The following is a 21,031-nucleotide window of genomic DNA, read 5'->3' on the forward strand; positions in this document are numbered from 1 at the left end:
AGACTCTGTCAAACAGCATGCCGTTAACAGTCACTATCTGATCCCCGACCCTCAGTCCTTCATTCTCGGCAAAAGATCCGGGTTCTACTAGCGACACATAGATTCCCACACCGTGCTCAGAACCTCCCCGGATGCTGAACCCTAAGCCCTCATTGCTTTTGCTGCGTCTCAGTGTCACTTCGCGGATCTCTCCAACAGCCTCCCCCTGCACGAAAGCCAGGGGAGCTGTCCCATCAGCCGTGGTGCTGAAACTGTCGGGGCACGGGCAAGCTTCTGGTGATGTGAAACAAGAAAGATCATGAGGCAACTGGGGCTCATGCGGGTTCATAAAGTGTGTAGTGGGAATTGGGACATAGTTGTTTGCAGTATTGCCTACTCCTCCAAAGCTTTCAAGGTTGTTGACACTGTTTAGTGGTAGATGATCCGTTTTAAGGTACAGGCCCTCGGAAGTATACTGGTCGAACAACAGCTGATCTGAGCGGGGAATGACCAAACGCAACATGGGGAGGAGTTGTCGTTTGTTCGGCGTGTTGAGGATTATTTTGAGAGTTTGAACCAAGTCGAAGACGTTGCGTTTAGCGTGGTAAACATTGAGGCAGTGGATAAATTGTTCTCTCTCGAAGTCAGTGAGCAGCAAGTTGAGCGCGTTGTGCAGCTTCCGAACGTTGGCTGACAGCCCTCGGCCGCCCGAACCAGTCCCGGAGTTGCTGGCCGTCGTTGAATTGAGTGAAACGTGCTCCAAATCACTGCTCATCATCCTACAATTTTAACGTAAACACCGCACCGCAGACAGAGATGGTCAGATTATCAGGCATTTATAATAATTCTGTAGATGTCACTCCGCTCCGAAAACATAGGTGACCGCACCGCGATTCTTGGAGGAAGTCACCTTTCAAAATTCTGCTTACCATTGTCGTCGCATCTTCTATCTTCATCTATTTATGTAGTCCGGTTTAGTGTGAAGGTGCGTGGTAGATGATGGTGAGAAAATAATTGATTCAAAAAGTTGCTATAAATACTCGTGCAGATTAGGAATATTTATTGTCGGGTCACAAGTTTTATTCAACGGAATATGATCTTGGATATCCAAGAAGATGCATCACAAGCGCGCGCATTTTACGCGACAATCACAAGCGATCAAAAATGGTCACATTAATATCTTCTTCAGGGTTTTCTGGGTGAAAACTGTTCGCAAATTGGCCTCTCTGTACCGCTCTTCGATAATTATAAAAACCGAAGTGGAAAAGCTGGTTGTTTATCGTTCATCCCAGTGTCCCCCGTTCCTCTGTCGGATAAGATCATGTTGTACACTTGTAAGCTCCGCTGACTTGCTTTGCTCGCTCAGACTTTTCTGAATAGGAATTTACGCATTGTGTGGAGTAGGCCTATGTGAGTGTGTTGCTTAGAAACCGACAGCGGATCGCGAGGCGTTACACACAGACGCTGGGCAATACATGATTTGGTCTCATTGAAGAAACGCACAGATATAATGGAAGTTTCCAGCTACAGTATCATCATGCTCCAGTTCATTTACCTTACATAAGATTCCATGATATCCATGAGATCTACCCAGGCCTGGGAGAGTGACAAAGAGCATGCTCGACTTCCTTTCAATCACGCGTATGGACCAGTACAGGGCTACAAGTCCCCATTCAGTCTACTATCTTACGTCTCTGACAAGTCTATTCATTATTTAGGTCAGTATTTGGAGCTCTTCTGTATTTGAGTTACTGTAGCTGGTGGTTCTCTATTTGTAGGGAGCTGGTTTACAGTAGGCATCCAACAGCTGTTAAGCTCATAAAGCTGCATTAGCAATGTCTCTACAAAGACCTCATCTACTCATATCTGCACACCTTACCATAGGCTAATTATAAACATTGCTATTTTTAGGCAATAAGCCTTCTCTATCCTATCTGCATATTTCCTCTTCCAGATGGACTCCAGGCTATTTGCTAAGGATAAGATTATTAAGATAAGTAATACAGTTAATTTGTAATAATAACAACATGAAAAAATGGCATCATATTGTTCTCCATTCTTGTGTAATACCCGTTGAGCAAACGTACACCCTCTTTCTCTCTCTCTTTCACACACACACACACACACACACACACACACACACACACACACACACACACACACACACACACACACACACACACACACACACACACACACACACACACACACACACACACACACACACACACACACACACACACACACGAGCACGCGCACACACACGCGCACACATGATGTAAAACACCCCCACAAACTCAAAACAAGCTCCAAATAGACTGATTATGTCACTACTACATTATACACCGACTTTAGGAACACCTGCCCTTTCCATTAAATAGACATCACCTGTTAAATCCACTTCAATCAGTGTGGATTAAGGGGAGGAGACAGTTCAAATAATACTTGTTAAGCCTTGAGACCATTGAGACATGGACTGTGTGCCATTCAGAGACTTAATGGGCAAGACAATAAATGTAAGTGCCTTTGAATGGGGTGTGCCAGGCGCACCGGTTTGAGTGTGTCAAGAACTGAAACGTTGCTGGGTTTTTCACGCTCAACAGTTTCCCATGTGTATCAAGAATGGTCCACCATCCAAAGGACATCCAGCCAACGGCATGCCAGTGGTCAAAAATATGTCATTGATGAAAAAGGGCAAAGGAGACTGACACAAATTGTGCAGAGCAACAGACGGGCTACAGTTAGTCAACTGACAGTCCAGGACAACATTGGTGCCCAACGACCAATAACAGAATGCCCAACTCATCGTACCCTGACATGAATGGGGTATGGCAGCGACGACCTTACAGAGTTCCACTTCTTTCAGCAAAAAACAAGAAACTCTGGTTTCAGTGGGCTAAAGGAACAAAAACACTGGACATTGGACAATTTGAAAAACTTTGCCTTGTCTGATGAATCCCGGTTCCTTTGGTTTCACAATGGGAGGACTAGGGTATGGAGAAAAGCATGAGTACATGCATCCATCATGCCGCGTGTCAACATTGGAGGGTGATGGTGATAGTGTAGGGTGTGTTTTCATGGCACACATTAGGCCCATTGATAAAAGTGGAGCAACATTTGAATGCCACAGGATATTTGAACATCATTGCCAATCTGGTGCATCCCTCCATGGCAACAGTGTGTCCATCTGCTAATTGATTGATTTCAGCAGGATAATGCCCCATGTCACAAGACTAGGATTGTCCAGAAATGGTTCCACGAACATGACAGTGAATTCAGCTTACTGCAGTGGCCTGTCTAGTCACCAGATCTCATTCCAATTGAGCATCTGTAGGATGAGATAGAACGTGCTATTCAGAGTAGAGATCCACGACCAGCCAACTTGCTACAACTGTGAGAAGCATTGGAGTCAACATGGGCCAGCAACCCTGTGGAATGCTTTCGACACCGTGTAGAGTCCATGGCCTGACAAATTGAGGCTGTTCTGAGGGCAAAAAAGGGGTGCAACTCAATATTAGGAAGGTGTTCTTAATGTTTTGTACACTCATTGTATATGCCAAGCACTGTATAATTAAATATCTCATGAGACAATGTTAATCATTTACTGAGCTGTAAAACAACAACAGAATCAATCAGCTCTCTGTTGTTTAACTAAACATGTCCAATAAACTGGTCATTAGTGAAAGCAGAACAGGAAACGTTTATCCACCTCCTTGAGAGATGAAAAACGGTGTGTATGCATCCCAAATGGAACCCTATTCCCTATTTTTGACCAGGGCTCATAAGTAGTGCACTATATAAGGAATACATTTGGGATTGAACCACACTGGCTCCCTACCTGGGAGGGAACAGACTAGCAGGCCGCCCTCCCATCGCCTCATCTTGTTCAACCCTGTCCAACTCTCAATCATATTAACAGGTTGTTAAAAGACAGTACATCATTTACAACGAGACACAGCACATCTGTCTTAGAATATGGGAGTGGTTAGTTTGTGTCTGAATTAAGGTGAAGTGGGTGAGGTAGGCCATGTCTCTTGTGACAAGATGAATTCTCACTCCGCGAGCTATCTTCAAAGCCAAGCAGCATAGAGATACAGACAGTCCCCCTCTCCTCTCCCCTCCTCAGCAACGCATTTAATACCACCTAAAGGCTTTGTTATACTGCTCAGTACATACTGTATGGAAAAGAGACATTTGGTGAAATGTAAAAAGTACATTGAGAAGGAATGTGTTAGCCTGGTCCCAGATCTGTTTATGCTGTCATGGTAACTCCATTGTTGTCATTGTCAAGCCAAACATTTCTCAGGAAAGTGAGTGACAAAGAGTTGGCATGCTAGCACAAACAGACTGGCACTCAGGCTAAGAACGTGTGTATATGAAACACAGTGCATTACTGTTCTACAGGGGCTACATGCAGTACATGACATAATCCATTCTTCTGTTTGCTACATGGTCTCTCTCTTAATTCTAATGGGAGATAAAGCATGCGTCCCAAATGGCCGCATATTCCCTATAGTGCCCTGGTCAAAAGTAGTGCACTATATAGGGAATAGGGTGCCATTTGGGATTCAGTTAAAAGGCCTGCAAAAAGGGAAGAACTTGTTCAAAAGAGTGTGGAGGAGGCTGGTTCTTTTGATGAATGACTTAACGTGTAATACAAGGAAAGTGACTCATGCTTCTTCACCCTGCCAAAGAGTAATTACAGTAATATAACCGGATCAATGTACCTTCTTAACATCCACCCGGCTAACGCTATTAAAACTTATACTTAAAAAACAGAGCATGGGTTCTGGCCGTGGTCAACAGTAGTGTATAGGGGGCCATTCGAGATACACTCTATGCCATCTAGGTAGTTGGAAATGAAAACCATGATGTCAGCATAGTACAATGCTTTTACGGCGTAATGTAGATGCATTGCTATGTATCTACAGATTCAGGAAATATTAGGATATGTTGAAAGAGTGAGAGGAGATAAGATTACATATTGATTATACACTGAACAAAAATATAAACGCTACAATTTTAAAGATTTTACTGAGTTACAGTTCATATAAGGTAATCAGTCAACTGAAATAAATAAATGTGACCCTAATCTATGGATTTCACATGACTGGGAATACAGATATGCGTCTTTTGGTCACAGATACCTTAAATAAAAGGTAGGGGGGAGGATCAGAAAACCAGTCAGTATCTGGTGTGACCACCATGCAGCGCGACACATCTCCTTCACATAGAGTTGATCAGGCTGTTGATTGTGGCCATGGAATGTTGTCCCACTCCTCTTCAATGGCAGTGTGAATTTGCTTGATATAGGCGGGAATTGCAACACTTTGTCGTACATGTCGATCCAGAGCATCCCAAACATGCTCAATGGGTGACATGTCTGGTGAGTATGCAGGCCATGGAAGAACTGGGACATTTTCAGGTTCCAGGATTTGTGTACAGATCCTTGCGACATGAGGCCATGAATAATCATGCTGAAACATGAGGTGATGGCGGGGGAAGAACGGCACGACAATGGGCCTCAGGATCTCGCCATGGTATCTCTATGCATTCCAATTGACATCAATAAAATGCAATTGTGTTCGTTGTCCGTAGCTTATGCCTGCCCATACCATAACCCCATCACCACCATGGGGTACTCTGTTCACAATGTTGACATCAGTAAATCTCTCGCCCACACTACGCCATACATGTTGTCTGTCATTTGCCCCGTACAGTTAAAATCAGGATTCATCCGTGAAGAGCACACTTCTCCAGCGTGCCAGTGGCCATCGAAGATTAACATTTGCCCACTGAAATCAGTTATAACGCCGAATTGCACATTTAATGCACATTTTAGAGTGACCTTTTATTGACCCCAGGAAAAGGTGCACCTGTGTAATGATCATGCTGTTTAATCAGCTTCTTGATATGCCACACCTGTCAGGTGGATGGAGTATCATAGAAATGCTCACTAACAGGAATGTAAACAAATTTGTGCATAAAATTTGAGATAAATAAGCTTTTTTGTGGATATGGAACATTTTTGGACTCTTTTATTTCAGTTCATGAAACATGGGACCAACACTTTACATGTTGCGTTTTATATTGTTTGTTCAGTATAGAATCAGACCAGGTGTGTTTGGTTTGGGATAGTTTTGAACACACGATTTTGTCATTCATTTTGCAAGCGTCATCTCATCAATGATGTAAATATGTAGGAGTTACCCTGTAATACAGATTCACTGTTGTTGACTACATTATTCACACTCTCAAATAGATTGTGTATGCACCACATAATGCATCCATTATCCCTGGTAGGTGTACAACAATAGTCCCTGAGTTCTACCAGAGGATGGGTGGGTGGACGTAAATGCTTCACATGGGAACAGACTAATTACTAAAGGACTCTGGTTTAATAAGCCATCTGAATGGAGTTCTTTGATGCTTCATTGCGCCCCTTCTTTTTCATAACTATCATTTGTGACGACAGCTAAAAGTACCTGACATTTTCCTGTGTAGTGACTAACTAAAGCCTAGACCACTGCACTTCTACTGCACAGCCAACTAAGATGTGAGTGCCAAATGTCTCCCTATTCCCTACACAGCGCACTACTTTTGACCAGAGCCCTGTAGGCCCTGGTTAAATGCAGTGCACTACATATGGAAAAGGGTGCTATTTGGGATACAGACAAGGTCCTCTACCCTTACACTTCATTCACACAGACTCAGGCTTCTATTTTTCTACCAGTCAGTCCTGAGCCCTGTTAAGAACGATTGGAAGTCCATACATGTTATGAAGTTTGTTCAATGTGGGCAATCAAGTAAATTAGCTTTAATGGAATTAGGGAATGGGATTATTGCATTGCATGTCCTATTTCATGAATTGAGTTGTGTTTGTGCTTTTCTAGTAAACAATTTCTGTGTTCATGTAAGTGCCTGATTGAACGGATCCTCACTATCTGTATGCCCAGAACCTTGTTTTGAGAACGAAAGGTTATCTCCCTTTCAAGGTCACAGCTTGGAGAGAAGAAGCCTCGTGAGGTATTGGTCTGTCACATGCATGAACCAAACATGAATGAAGAATTCATTATGAATGAGGAACAAGCTAAATCCTGCCTATGTAATGTGTCTGTAAGCTGTATATAAGAGATCTAACGGGAATGCCCCGATGGCAGATATGTTCTATGGTGCATCAAGTTTGTAGGAACCTCCCCAGTTAACTGTTAATAAACAATGATTCCTTTAAGATTGACTTCGAGTGTCCCTGTGTAGAATTTCCACAACAGACTTATTATGTTTTCTTCAACAAAATTGAACATCACCATTCTTACCACTAGATCTTCTTTAGTTTAACAGGTTTACATGATCATGGAGGAGGTAACAACCATATAAGAGTATAACAGTGGTCCACATTCATTCACAGCAGTTGACAGTAAGTAGAAGAGGAGAAACACTTTAAGTTTGACCTGTTGGTCAAATGCTACCCAGTATGCCCACTCTATTCCCTCTGAGTGGATGGAAAATGTCAGTTGCTTGGTCAGGCATGCAGCAAACCCAATGATGTAGTCCTCCATCAGACAACCACAGGAGCACACCAAGAGATGACATGCTGCATCGTCTCCGTACTGATTCTGATGAAGGCCGTTGACAGCCGTCATCATTTTAACTTGAATTAGATAAATAAAGTATCAAGTTGTTAACTGTGAGCAAGAGTTGAGCCTATTTCTTGTTTGATAGCAACAGGGTCATCCGATCGATGGTTGAGGGGGCCTCCCTTTCCCGGTAGGCAAAAAGGCTGGGGAAGATGCCAGCACAGTGACCCTCCAGTCACTCTTCATTGACTGGCAGACAAGGGGGGGAGAGAGAGGAGGCTCATTATTCAGAGTAGGAGGTGACATACTTACTGTTCACTTAAAACACACAACACTTAATCATTTCTCCCATTCCATTACCTTCACTGAGAATGTCAATGGTGTCTCCCTCGCTGAACTCCAAATCCTCTGGTCCCTCAGCTGCATAGTCACACAGTGCCACCATCTGGTAGAGAATGGTACAGTTGGCCAGAGGGTCCTCGGTCTGACAGAGAGAGCAGAGGAACACACACACAGGTTAGCTGTCACTCAGCAATTAGCCACACATTCCGTTGAGGCATTTCAGTTCAAGATGAGTCTGTGCTACATACACTGTGTTGTATAACACACTGTATTACTTCTACAGCTAATATAAGGACAGGAGTAGAAACTGACACATAACAGTCCAAATATTCCAATGTACTCAAAAAGGGGGGTGTTACAGGTGCCCTAAAGGGACAAACTAGAATATCAATACACAACATATTCCTCCCCCTTTACATTCCTCCGCCCAACATTACCCTGAGTGGGCACTCTGGCTGGTTCGAGTGAGTCTGGAGCACTTTCCACATTTATAGGTTGATGCAGTGGATGTTCAGGTGATGCCCCATAGTCATGGTAGGTATCCAGTAGCTGTTTCGTCTTTAGAGGTCTCAGGAGGTCGAGCCACGTGTAAAGCTGTCTTTTCATCATGGCTGACATGGGTGCCTCTTTAATTGTAGCATGGGGGGCGTTTTTGTAGGTCAACAGGTAGATGGTTCTGTAGGTCAACAGGTAGGTGGTTCTGTAGGTCAACAGGTAGGCGGTTAGGAACTTGTGATGATTTTAAAGCTTGATTCATCGTCTGGACCCATCTGTCAGGGAGACCGTTTGTTGCAGGGTGACACGGCACTGACTTGATGTGCTGAATTCCATTTGCTTCCATGAATGACCGGAACTCTTCAGATACCCGTTGTGGGCCATTATCGCTAACGACTTGAGTCGGCAGTCTGAAGCGACTGAAGATTGACCGTAGCACTTCAATGGTCCTCTCCGCTGAGGTGCTCTTCATCACTGTGACCTCAGGCTTTTTGCTGCGTGCGTCAACTACGACTAAGAACATACGATCCTACAGTGGGCCTGCATAGACTATGTCGACTCGCTGCCAATGCTCCTCTGGGAAGTCCCATGGGTGTAGTGGCGCTAGCTGAGGCATTTTCCTCATCTTTTGACATGCAGAACATCACTTGGCCTTGTCTTCGATAGCTGCGTCCAGACCGGGCCACTAAAAGTAGCTGCCATCTCCTTCATTCGCACCATGACACAGTGCCCTGAATGGAGTTCTTCAAGCACCTGCCTTCTCAGTGGCGGCGGTATGGTGACTCGAAAACCCCATAGCAAGCATCCAAACTGAACTGTGAGCTCGGTTCTCCTCCTTCAGTCTGCGAGTGTTCAGTGTGTGTGACAGGGAAGGGAAGCCTTGAGAGGCTGTCTTTATTGCAGTGCTGCTCAGACTTTCTGGACTTGATATCGTACTGGTGAGCAGATAAAAGTAATGCCCATCGCTGCATGAGGCTGGCTGCAACTGATGGAATGGCGGTGTTGGGACCAAAGATGGAGGTGAGGGGTCTATGGTCCGTCAGCACTGTGAATCATCGGCCAAACCGAAACGGATTAAATTTCATAACTCCAAACACGATGGCGAGCGATTCACCCTCGATCTTTACTTAAGGTAAGGTTTTACTTAAGGTCCGTGATTTGAAAGCAATTGGCCTTTCTTCCCCTGATGGCATGCTGTGTGAGACAACAGCACCAACGCCATAAGGCGTACAGTCCTTTGGGAGTCACTATGGTCAACAGTTCTTGTGACTCTTGATACACATGCATCTGTAGATAGGCCTGATATAAGTCTATCTTACTGAATTTGTCCTCCAGCTAAACCAGAAAGGGGCTTGTCAATGAGGGGTAGTGGCTATTTTTCAGCAGTCAAGACTGGGTTAATGGTGACTGAAATCACCACAGAGTCTGAGTGATCCATCTTTTTTTATGACTGGAACAATGGGTGTCGCCCATTCACAACATTCACTGGATCCAATACTCCACCCTCCACTTGTCTGTTTAGCTCAGTTTCAAGGGGTCTAGCATTTAACTGTCCTTCATACTGCCAAGTTCTCCTTTGAACACATCCGTGTGTTTCCTCAATATCCCTTGTAGGTTTGTGTCCTCTTTTGCAACCATTTGAATTGCCTGACAGTTTAGTTTGATCTTTTCCAGCCATGTGCTTCCTAGCGATGCTGGATGGTTGCCTTTCACGTTGTAGAGACGTAGCAATGCCTTCTGTTTGTTGAGCTCAACTGTAACAATCGCGCTTCCTCTCACTGGAACAGTCTCACCGAAGATAAAGAACACAAACGTGAAACGTTTCTTTCTCGTCGCCAGTTGTGTTGTATAACACACTGTATTACTTCTACAACTAATATAAGGACATGAGACGGGGGTAGAAACTAACACGGGCATTGTTTAATGCCTTTCACAGGACAAAACATTCCAAGCATTCCAATGTACGTAAAAAGGGGGTGTTGCAGGTGCCCTAAAGGGACAAACTAGAATATCAACACACAACACATTGTATCATAGGTCATTGTCCCACATGGCACCCTATTCCGTCTGTAGTGTCCTTCTTTTGACCGGAGTGCATAGGGTAGCCCAGAGCCCATAAAGGGAATAGATAATAAAGCATCTGACCTTTCCATTTTGTTAACGATGGAGGAATCTTTCAAATAATTTAAGCGCTTGCTTTATTCTGCCTGGAGTGCTAGATGAGCAGGACTTGCACTTTAGCGACTATTCTATTGTGCCTGTCAAACTAAATCAAGCCTAGTAAGTATTTAAAAATGATTTCAAATAGATTTTGAACCTAGGGGTGATGGAAAGTATTTCAAACAGCACATACTAAACACTGGAATGGTAGCTAATGATTCCCTTATCACAGTAAATGATCTCAAGGAAATCTAGATGTTTTTGTTCTGAACAATGTACCCACTCAGGTCTCCTAACATAAGTAGTTTAACAGGTATTGGCAGTATTGACTGAATGGACATGGAGAAAACTCTGCAGAACACTCACTGAAACCTCTTGCTTTTCCCCAGCCAGCCAGTCTGTCAGGAATTTTGTGTAAAAGAAGAACAGGACTTACAGAAGTCCCATAGGTTTTGGCACGGCCATCAGAGATTTTTAAGAGGTCATTTCTTCTTACGAAAATCATTCAGGTCATTCTGACATGCTGAGGCACAAAAGATAGTCTTAAATAGTCCAGAATATATTTTTACCTGACAACCTCTCCCTCCCCGGGGCTTTGCATTGACTTAATCAGGCCAAATCATCAGCATTGTATTACTTGAAAATTATGAGTCATAAAATTAATTAGAAGTTATCCACAATTCCATCTGCCTAGTGTACAGTATGTAAACCCATGCAACTAGAAGTACAGCACAACATACTGGATTATGTCAAATGGTCCTTCTTCCAGTCAGGCTGACACCAGTGGAGGCTGCTGAGGGGAGGACGGATCATCATAATGGCTGGAACGGAGTGAATGGAAACCAGGTGTTTGATGTATTCGATGCCATTCCACTGATTCCACTCCAGCCATTACCACAAGCCCGTCCTCCCCAATTAAGGTGCCACCAACCTCCTGTGGCTGACAAACATTTTTATTCAACCAACTGGAGGACAGATGTACTAAATGTTTGGACCTGATGACTTCAGAGAAATAAATTGTATTATCTTAATGTTCATTTTATCTTTACATGTGTTATTTGCGACAGAGATAAAGAGTTACACACTCAGATAAAAACACAGATGAAGTCAGAGCCTTTACTCACCAGCTCAGTAGGACTGTCCACCGTGGATGGGTACCTGGGTGATGGGGTGGAGGTGGTTGGTAGGTAGGAGGGTGGAGATGCCTCTCTATCAGGCCTCTCTGCAGATTATATATAGCACAAGATTTAAAAGGCTGAACACTTGTACAATAATCAGTGACTGTAAAATTAACACATTTATAGTTCATGGGGCTGGTAGAATGACGACTGTTACAATATGATTTAAAGCACTTTGAGATTCTTTGTGTCATGAAAAAGACTATAATAGTTCAATAATAGCAATCATTATTGTTATTTAATTAACATAAAGGTGCTTTAAAGGTTAAGATGGATGCTGGCATGGCCTAGCTCCACCCCCTTGGTGTCTTGCGTTCTGCCAGTTGGGTTAAATGAGGTGAGCCTACCCTGTGGAGGTTCTTCGTGGCTAAGCTGGCTCTGTGGGCGAGTGGGCGGCTTGAGCCCCGGTGGGAGGGGGATCCCACTGGGAATACTCTGTGGAGGACACAACCAGAGTAGTCAAGGTAACACCGTTCTCTGTGCCTTCCATTAAAGCAGTGAAACATCCAGACAGGCTGGGCTTATAATTGCTATTCCTCTTGTGACACCTCATCCACTCATTGTTAAAATCCAAGGGTATTCAACAACCCTGTCTGTCCTTCACAGTGTTAAGCAGGTGCAGCTTTCATACACATGAATAGGCCTACAAATGTTTTCACTGTCTGTGGGTAGAGGAGGAGAGTTCAAATACAGCTCTGTTAAGCATTACTCTAAAACTGAACGTTGAGAGAACAACCCAGATGAGATTAAACACCTGAAGTTGCTGGATTGTCACATTCTGTTCAGCACTATGGAAATAGCTTCATTGTCTTAGTAAAACATACAAATGCGATGAAATTAGAAACTCTAAGAAGAAGATAGAAAGCCTTACTTTATTTTTTTTTCTGCCTTTGGACTTGTTGACATCCACTGGGTCCAGCAGGGTCATGGGGACAAGTCCTAAACCACGAAAGAGGGGAAAATAAGGAAGATGAATGATAAATCAAACATTTTTACGGCATAGATATACAATCGTACAGAAAGAAGGCGGGGCCAAAATAAAAGGAGTTGGTGTTGCTGTGTTAGGAAAGGGAAGATGTAATGACATGGCTATTACTGATACAGCCAATGGAGGGGGTGGGGGGCAAGGGACAGACAACTAGGGGACAGCAGAGCCTCTTGTGGAATGTGGAAGTATTGCATTATTCTTATGTGCTTTCTAATTAATTTACAGAAGATCCTAGCTAGTTGCTACTATACAATACAACTTTATTGATCATATATTACAGCAAACAACATAAATGTGCCTACTGCTCAATCCTCAACCCTCCCAGACAGCACACATTATTTACAGGTATAGGGAGTTAACCCCCTCTTTCTTTACAGGTAGAATGAGTTAACCCCCTCTTTAAAGGTATAGGGAGTTAACCCACTCTTTACAGGTGTGGGGAGTTAACCCACTCTTTACAGGCATAGGGAGTTAACCCACTCTTTACAGGTATAATGAGTTAACCCACTCTTTACAGGTATAGGGAGTTAACCCACTCGTTACAGGTATAGGGAGTTAACCCACTCTTTACAGGTATAGGGAGTTAACCCACTCGTTACAGGTATAGGGAGTTAACCCACTCGTTACAGGTATAGGGAGTTAACCCACTCTTTACAGGTATTGGGAGTGAACCCACTCTTTACAGGTGTGGGGAGTTAACCCACTCTTTACAGGTATAATGAGTTAACCCACTCTTTACAGGTATTGGGAGTTAACCCACTCTTTACAGGTATAGGGAGTTAACCCACTCGTTACAGGTATAGGGAGTTAACCCACTCTTTACAGGTATAGGGAGTTAACCCACTCTTTACAGGTGTGGGGAGTTAACCCACTCTTTACAGGCATAGGGAGTTAACCCACTCTTTACAGGTATAATGAGTTAACCCACTCTTTACAGGTATAGGGAGTTAACCCACTCGTTACAGGTATAGGGAGTTAACCCACTCGTTACAGGTATAGGGAGTTAACCCACTCTTTACAGGTATTGGGAGTGAACCCACTCTTTACAGGTGTAGGGAGTTAACCCACTCTTTACAGGTATAATGAGTTAACCCACTCTTTACAGGTATTGGGAGTTAACCCACTCTTTACAGGTATAATGAGTTAACCCACTCTTTACAGGTGTAGGGAGTTAACCCACTCTTTACAGGTATAGGGAGTTAACCCACTCGTTACCCCCTCTTTACAGGTGTTGGGAGTTAACCCCCTCTTTACAGGTATAATGAGTTAACCCACTCTTTACAGGTGTAGGAGTTAACCCACTCTTTACAGGTATAATGAGTTAACCCACTCTTTACAGGTATAATGAGTTAACCCACTCTTTACAGGTATAGGGAGTTAACCCACTCTTTACAGGTATAATGAGTTAACCCACTCTTTACAGGTATAGGGAGTTAACCCACTCTTTACAGGTATAATGAGTTAACCCACTCTTTACAGGTATAATGAGTTAACCCACTCTTTACAGGTATAATGAGTTAACCCACTCTTTACAGGTATAATGAGTTAACCCACTCTTTACAGGTATAATGAGTTAACCCACTCTTTACAGGTATAGGGAGTTAACCCACTCTTTACAGGTATAATGAGTTAACCCACTCTTTACAGGTATAGGGAGTTAACCCACTCGTTACAGGTATAGGAGTTAACCCACTCTTTACAGGTATAGGGAGTTAACCCACTCTTTACAGGTGTGGGGAGTTAACCCACTCTTTACAGGCATAGGGAGTTAACCCACTCTTTACAGGTATAATGAGTTAACCCACTCTTTACAGGTATAGGGAGTTAACCCACTCGTTACAGGTATAGGGAGTTAACCCACTCGTTACAGGTATAGGGAGTTAACCCACTCTTTACAGGTATTGGGAGTGAACCCACTCTTTACAGGTGTGGGGAGTTAACCCACTCTTTACAGGTATAATGAGTTAACCCACTCTTTACAGGTATTGGGAGTTAACCCACTCTTTACAGGTATAGGGAGTTAACCCACTCGTTACAGGTATAGGGAGTTAACCCACTCTTTACAGGTATAGGGAGTTAACCCACTCTTTACAGGTGTGGGGAGTTAACCCACTCTTTACAGGCATAGGGAGTTAACCCACTCTTTACAGGTATAATGAGTTAACCCACTCTTTACAGGTATAGGGAGTTAACCCACTCGTTACAGGTATAGGGAGTTAACCCACTCGTTACAGGTATAGGGAGTTAACCCACTCTTTACAGGTATTGGGAGTGAACCCACTCTTTACAGGTGTAGGGAGTTAACCCACTCTTTACAGGTATAATGAGTTAACCCACTCTTTACAGGTATTGGGAGTTAACCCACTCTTTACAGGTATAATGAGTTAACCCACTCTTTACAGGTGTAGGGAGTTAACCCACTCTTTACAGGTATATGGAGTTAACCCACTCGTTACAGGTATAGGGAGTTAACCCCCTCTTTACAGGTGTTGGGAGTTAACCCCCTCTTTACAGGTATAATGAGTTAACCCACTCTTTACAGGTGTAGGGAGTTAACCCACTCTTTACAGGTATAATGAGTAAACCCACTCTTGACAGGTATAGGGAGTTAACCCACTCTTAACAGGTATAGGGAGTTAACCCACTCTTTACAGGTATAGGGAGTTAACCCACTCTTAACAGGTATAGGGAGTTAACCCATTCTTTACAGGTATAATGAGTTAACCCACTCTTTACAGGTATAATGAGTTAACCCACTCTTTACAGGTATAATGAGTTAACCCACTCTTTACAGGTATAATGAGTTAACCCACTCTTTACAGGTATAATGAGTTAACCCACTCTTTACAGGCATAAGGAGTTAACCCACTCTTTACAGGTATAATGAGTTAACCCACTCTTTACAGGTATAGGGAGTTAACCCACTCTTTACAGGTATAATGAGTTAACCCACTCTTTACAGGTATAGGGAGTTAACCCCCTCTTTCTTTACAGGTAGAATGAGTTAACCCCCTCTTTAAAGGTATAGGAGTGAACCCACTCTTTACAGGTGTAGGGAGTTAACCCACTCTTTACAGGTATAATGAGTTAACCCACTCTTTACAGGTATTGGGAGTTAACCCACTCTTTACAGGTATAATGAGTTAACCCACTCTTTACAGGTGTAGGGAGTTAACCCACTCTTTACAGGTATAGGGAGTTAACCCACTCGTTACAGGTATAGGGAGTTAACCCCTCTTTCTTTACAGGTAGAATGAGTTAACCCCTCTTTAAAGGTATAGGGAGTGAACCCACTCTTTACAGGTATAGGGAGTTAACCCACTCTTTACAGGTATAATGAGTTAACCCACTCTTTACAGGTATAATGAGTTAACCCACTCTTTACAGGTATAATGAGTTAACCCACTCTTTACAGGTATAATGAGTTAACCCACTCTTTACAGGCATAGGGAGTTAACCCACTCTTTACAGGTATAATGAGTTAACCCACTCTTTACAGGTATAGGGAGTTAACCCACTCTTTACAGGTATAATGAGTTAACCCACTCTTTACAGGTATAATGAGTTAACCCACTCTTTACAGGTATAATGAGTTAACCCACTCTTTACAGGTATAATGAGTTAACCCACTCTTTACAGGTGTAGGGAGTTAACCCACTCTTTACAGGTATAATGAGTTAACCCACTCTTTACAGGTATTGGGAGTTAACCCACTCTTTACAGGTATAATGAGTTAACCCACTCTTTACAGGTGTAGGGAGTTAACCCACTCTTTACAGGTATAGGGAGTTAACCCACTCGTTACAGGTATAGGGAGTTAACCCCTCTTTACAGGTGTTGGGAGTTAACCCCTCTTTACAGGTATAATATGTTAACCCACTCTTTACAGGTGTAGGGAGTTAACCCACCCTTTACAGGTATAATGAGTAAACCCACTCTTGACAGGTATAGGAAGTTAACCCACTCTTAACAGGTATAGGGAGTTAACCCACTCTTTACAGGTATAGGGAGTTAACCCACTCTTTACAGGTATAGGGAGTTAACCCACTCTTTACAGGTATAATGAGTTAACCCACTCTTTACAGGTATAATGAGTTAACCCACTCTTTACAGGTATAATGAGTTAACCCACTCTTTACAGGTATAATGAGTTAACCCACTCTTTACAGGTATAATGAGTTAACCCACTCTTTACAGGCATAGGGAGTTAACCCACTCTTTACAGGTATAATGAGTTAACCCACTCTTTACAGGTATAGGGAGTTAACCCACTCTTTACAGGTATAATGAGTTAACCCACTCTTTACAGGTATAGGGAGTTAACCCCCTCTTTCTTTACAGGTAGAATGAGTTAACCCCCTCTTTAAAGGTATAGGGAGTTAACCCACTCTTTACAGGTGTGGGGAGTTAACCCACTCTTTACAGGCATAGGGAGTTAACCCACTCTTTACAGGTATAATGAGTTAACCCACTCTTTACAGGTGTAGGGAGTTAACCCACTCTTTACAGGTATAATGAGTTAACCCACTCTTTACAGGTATAGGGAGTTAACCCACTCTTAACAGGCGTAGAGAGTTAACCCACTCTTTACATGTGTCGGGAGTTAACCCACTCTTTACAGGTGTAGGGAGTTAACCCACTCTTAACAGGTATTGGGAGTTAACCCACTCCTTACAGGTATAGGGAGTTAACCCACTCTTTACAGGTATAGGGAGTTAACCCACTCTTTACAGGTATAATGAGTTGACCCACTCTTTACAGGTATAGGGAGTTAACCAACTCTTTACAGGTATAATGAGTTAACCCACTCTTTACAGGTATAAGGAGTTAACCCATTCTTTACAGGTATAATGAATTAACCCATTCTTTACAGGTATAATGAATTAACCCACTCTTTACAGGTATAATGAGTTAACCCCCTCTTTACAGGTATAATGAGTTTATCCACTCTTTACAGGTATAGGGAGTTAACCCCTTCTTTACAGGTATAAGGAGTTAACCCATTCTTTACAGGTATAATGAGTTAACCCCCTCTTTACAGGTATAATGAGTTAACCCCCTCTTTACAGGTATAGGGAGTTAACCCCCTCTTTACAGGTATAAGGAGTTAACCCATTCTTTACAGGTATAGGGAGTTAACCCCTCTTTACAGGTATAAGGAGTTAGCCCCCTCTTTACAGGTATAGGGAGTTAACCCCCTCTTTACAGGTATAAGGAGTTAACCCACTCTTTACAGGTATAGGGAGTTAACCCACTCTTTACAGGTATAATGAGTTAACCCCCACTTTACAGGTATAGGGAGTTAACCCCCTCTTTACAGGTATAGGGAGTTAACCTACTTTTTAAAGGTGGTATAGGGAGTTAACCCACTCTTTACAGGTATAATGAGTTAACCCACTCTTTACAGGTATAGGGAGTTAACCCACTCTTTACAGGTATAATGAGTTAACCCACTCTTTACAGGTATAGGGAGTTAACCCCCTCTTTACAGGTATAAGGAGTTAACCCACTCTTTACAGGTATAGGGAGTTAACCCACTCTTTACAGGTATAATGAGTTAACCCCCGCTTTACAGGTATAGGGAGTTAACCCCTCTTTAAAGGTGGTATAGGGAGTTAACCCACTCTTTACAGGTATAATGAGTTAACCCACTCTTTACAGGTATAGGGAGTTAACCCACTCTTTACAGGTATAATGAGTTAACCCCCGCTTTACAGGTATAGGGAGTTAACCCCCTCTTTACAGGTATAGGGGGTTAACCCACTCTTTACAGGTATAGGGAGTTAACCCACTCTTTACAGGTATAATGAGTTAACCCACTCTTTTCAGATATAGGGAGTTAACCCCCTCTTTACAGGTATAATGAGTTAACCCACTCTTTACAGGTGTAGGGATTTAACCCACTCTTTCCAGGTATAGGGAGTTAACCCACTCTTTACAGGTATAATGAGTTGACCCCCTCTTTACAGGTATAATGAGTTAACCCACTCTTTACAGGTATAGGGAGTTAACCCACTCTTTACAGATATAGGGAGTTAACCCACTCTTTACAGGTGGTATAGGGAGTTAACCCACTCTTTACAGATATAGGGAGTGAACCCACTCTTTACAGGTATAGGGAGTTAACCCACTCTTTACAGATATAGGGAGTTAACCCACTCTTTACAGGTATAGGGAGTTAACCCACTCTTTACAGGTATAGGGAGTTAACCCACTCTTTACAGGTATAGGGAGTTAACCCACTCTTTACAGGTATAGGGAGTTAACCCACTCTTTACAGGTGGTATAGGGAGTTAACCCACTCTTTACAGGTATAGGGAGTTAACCCACTCTTTACAGGTGGTATAGGGAGTTAACCCACTCTTTACAGGTATAATAAAACAAACGCAATAACCATATTTGTTCTAGCTGATATATTTTTTCCTGAATCTAATCCCTATCGTCATGTCCAGAGAGACAGACACATATTGGTTAGCCCAGTTTGAGACAAACACAGCCACAGCTGTACATGCCCTGGGCTAAAAATATGAAATATGCCTCATCTTCACTATGAAGTAAATCTCCTAAACTTGTTTCCCTTCATTCAATGAGGCTTTGTCATACCCACCAGGTGGGTTATCTGGCTTTTGGACCGCACAATGGAAGTGTTGGATAAGAGCGTCTGCTAAATGACTTAAATGTAATGTAAATGTAATGGAACTGGGGATATTCTCAGTTGTTCATTTGTCAAATGCATCCCAAATGGCACCCTATTCCCTATATAGTGCACTTATCTTGACCAGAACCCTATTATACCTGTCAAGCATAGGTGTAATAGGTGGCAGGGAAGTCAGGCGCAGGAGAGTCAAATGGAGTGTAAATATGGAGTCTTTTAATAAAGTTCCACAAGTATGCTCCATAACACTAAACGTACAAACAAACAAAACATGGGTACGAGGACCCGACGCGCACCTATACAAACAATCACACTACACTGACAACAAATCAATCTCTGACAAAGACATGAGGGGAAACAGAGGGTTAAATACACAACAGGTAATGAATGGGATTGAAAACAGGTGTGTGGGAAGACAAGACAAAACCAATGGAAAATGAAAAAAGGATCAATGATGGCTAGAAGACCGGTGACGTCGAACGCTGAGCACCGCCCGAACAAGGAGAAGCAACGACTTCGGCAGAAGTCGTGACAATACCAGGTCCCATAGCCAAAATGAGTGCCCATTAAAGAGAATAGGGTGCCATTTGGGATTCATGCTTAAAGATACACTCCAGTCTCCTTTTCACCTCATGAATCACCTGATTTACCTAACAAAAGGCTCATCTCAGTAGGTGGTCCAGTTATTTCATGACATATCAGGCTCCTCTATTTTCCCACAAGCATGGAGGGAGGCCGATGACATCAGACCAACTCCTTGAAGATTGCAGTTGTGTCTAAAAACACTATTTTGCTCAAAATGACTTGTTTTGCCCTTAAGTGTGTGAACATTGCTGTATTGATACTTGGGATATTGTTCAGGAAAAGGTTTAAAAAAATAGCTGGACTGCATCTGTAACTCAGATATCTGTCACCATTTGGAGCAACGGGCTATATACATTTGGATTGTCACATACATCTTGTTTCATCGTACTGTACTCCACTTCTAGTACATGGTGTACACCTGTAAGGTGCATCTATAACACCTGCAATGTACAAGTACATCTATAACACTGTGGTGTACGTCTGCAGCTATAACACTGTGGTCCTTCTGTAGCACAGTTGGTAGAGCATGGCGCTTGTAACGCCAGGGTAGTGGGTTCGATTCCCGGGACCACCCATACGTAGAATGTATGCACACATGACTGTAAGCTTTGGATAAAAGCGTCTGCTAAATGGCATATATTATTATTTATATATTACTGTGGTGTAAGTCTACATCTATAACACTGTGGTGTAAGTCTACATCTATAACACTGTGGTGTAATTCTACATCTATAACACTGTGGTGTAAGTCTACATCTAACACTGTGGTGTAAGTCTACATCTATAACACGGTGGTGTAAGTCTGCAGCTATAACACTGTGGTGTAATTCTACATCTATAACACTGTGGTGTAAGTCTACTTCTATAACACTGTGGTGTAAGTCTACTTCTATAACACTGTGGTGTAAGTCTACATCTATAACACTGTGGTGTAAGTGTAACGGATGTGAAACGGCTAGCTTAGTTAGCGGTGTGCGCTAAATAGCGTTTCAATCGGTTACGTCACTTGCTCTGAGACCTTGAAGTAGTAATTCCCCTTGCTCTGCAATAACACTGTGGAGCGATGGGTAAC

The 21,031-nt window shown here is 42.9% G+C and overlaps 2 protein-coding genes across 2 annotated transcripts in view; both read right to left on the reverse strand.

Annotated features, from left to right (window-relative positions):
- Nucleotides 1–1,028, reverse strand: part of LOC118374210 (whirlin-like) — a 110,706-nt gene extending 109,678 nt beyond the window's left edge. Inside the window, exon 1 of the mRNA XM_052479945.1 lies at nt 1–1,028. This exon is cut by the window's left edge and continues 20 nt beyond it. Coding sequence (XP_052335905.1) covers nt 1–757 — 757 coding nt within the window. The 5' untranslated portion in view covers nt 758–1,028.
- A 5,709-nt stretch (nt 1,029–6,737) lies between these two features.
- Nucleotides 6,738–13,054, reverse strand: LOC118374207 (NADPH oxidase activator 1-like). The gene is made up of 5 exons (XM_035760580.2): nt 12,603–13,054; nt 12,079–12,166; nt 11,678–11,775; nt 7,917–8,040; nt 6,738–7,805 (listed from the first exon to the last, which is right to left on the reverse strand). Exons 1-5 carry the CDS (start codon nt 12,657–12,659, stop codon nt 7,792–7,794), a joined length of 381 nt encoding a protein of 126 aa, XP_035616473.1. The 5' UTR covers nt 12,660–13,054; the 3' UTR covers nt 6,738–7,791.
- Nucleotides 13,055–21,031: the final 7,977 nt, after the last annotated feature.

Source organism: Oncorhynchus keta, chromosome 25 (assembly GCF_023373465.1).
Source record: "Oncorhynchus keta strain PuntledgeMale-10-30-2019 chromosome 25, Oket_V2, whole genome shotgun sequence".
Classification (NCBI taxonomy): Eukaryota; Metazoa; Chordata; class Actinopteri; order Salmoniformes; family Salmonidae; genus Oncorhynchus; species Oncorhynchus keta.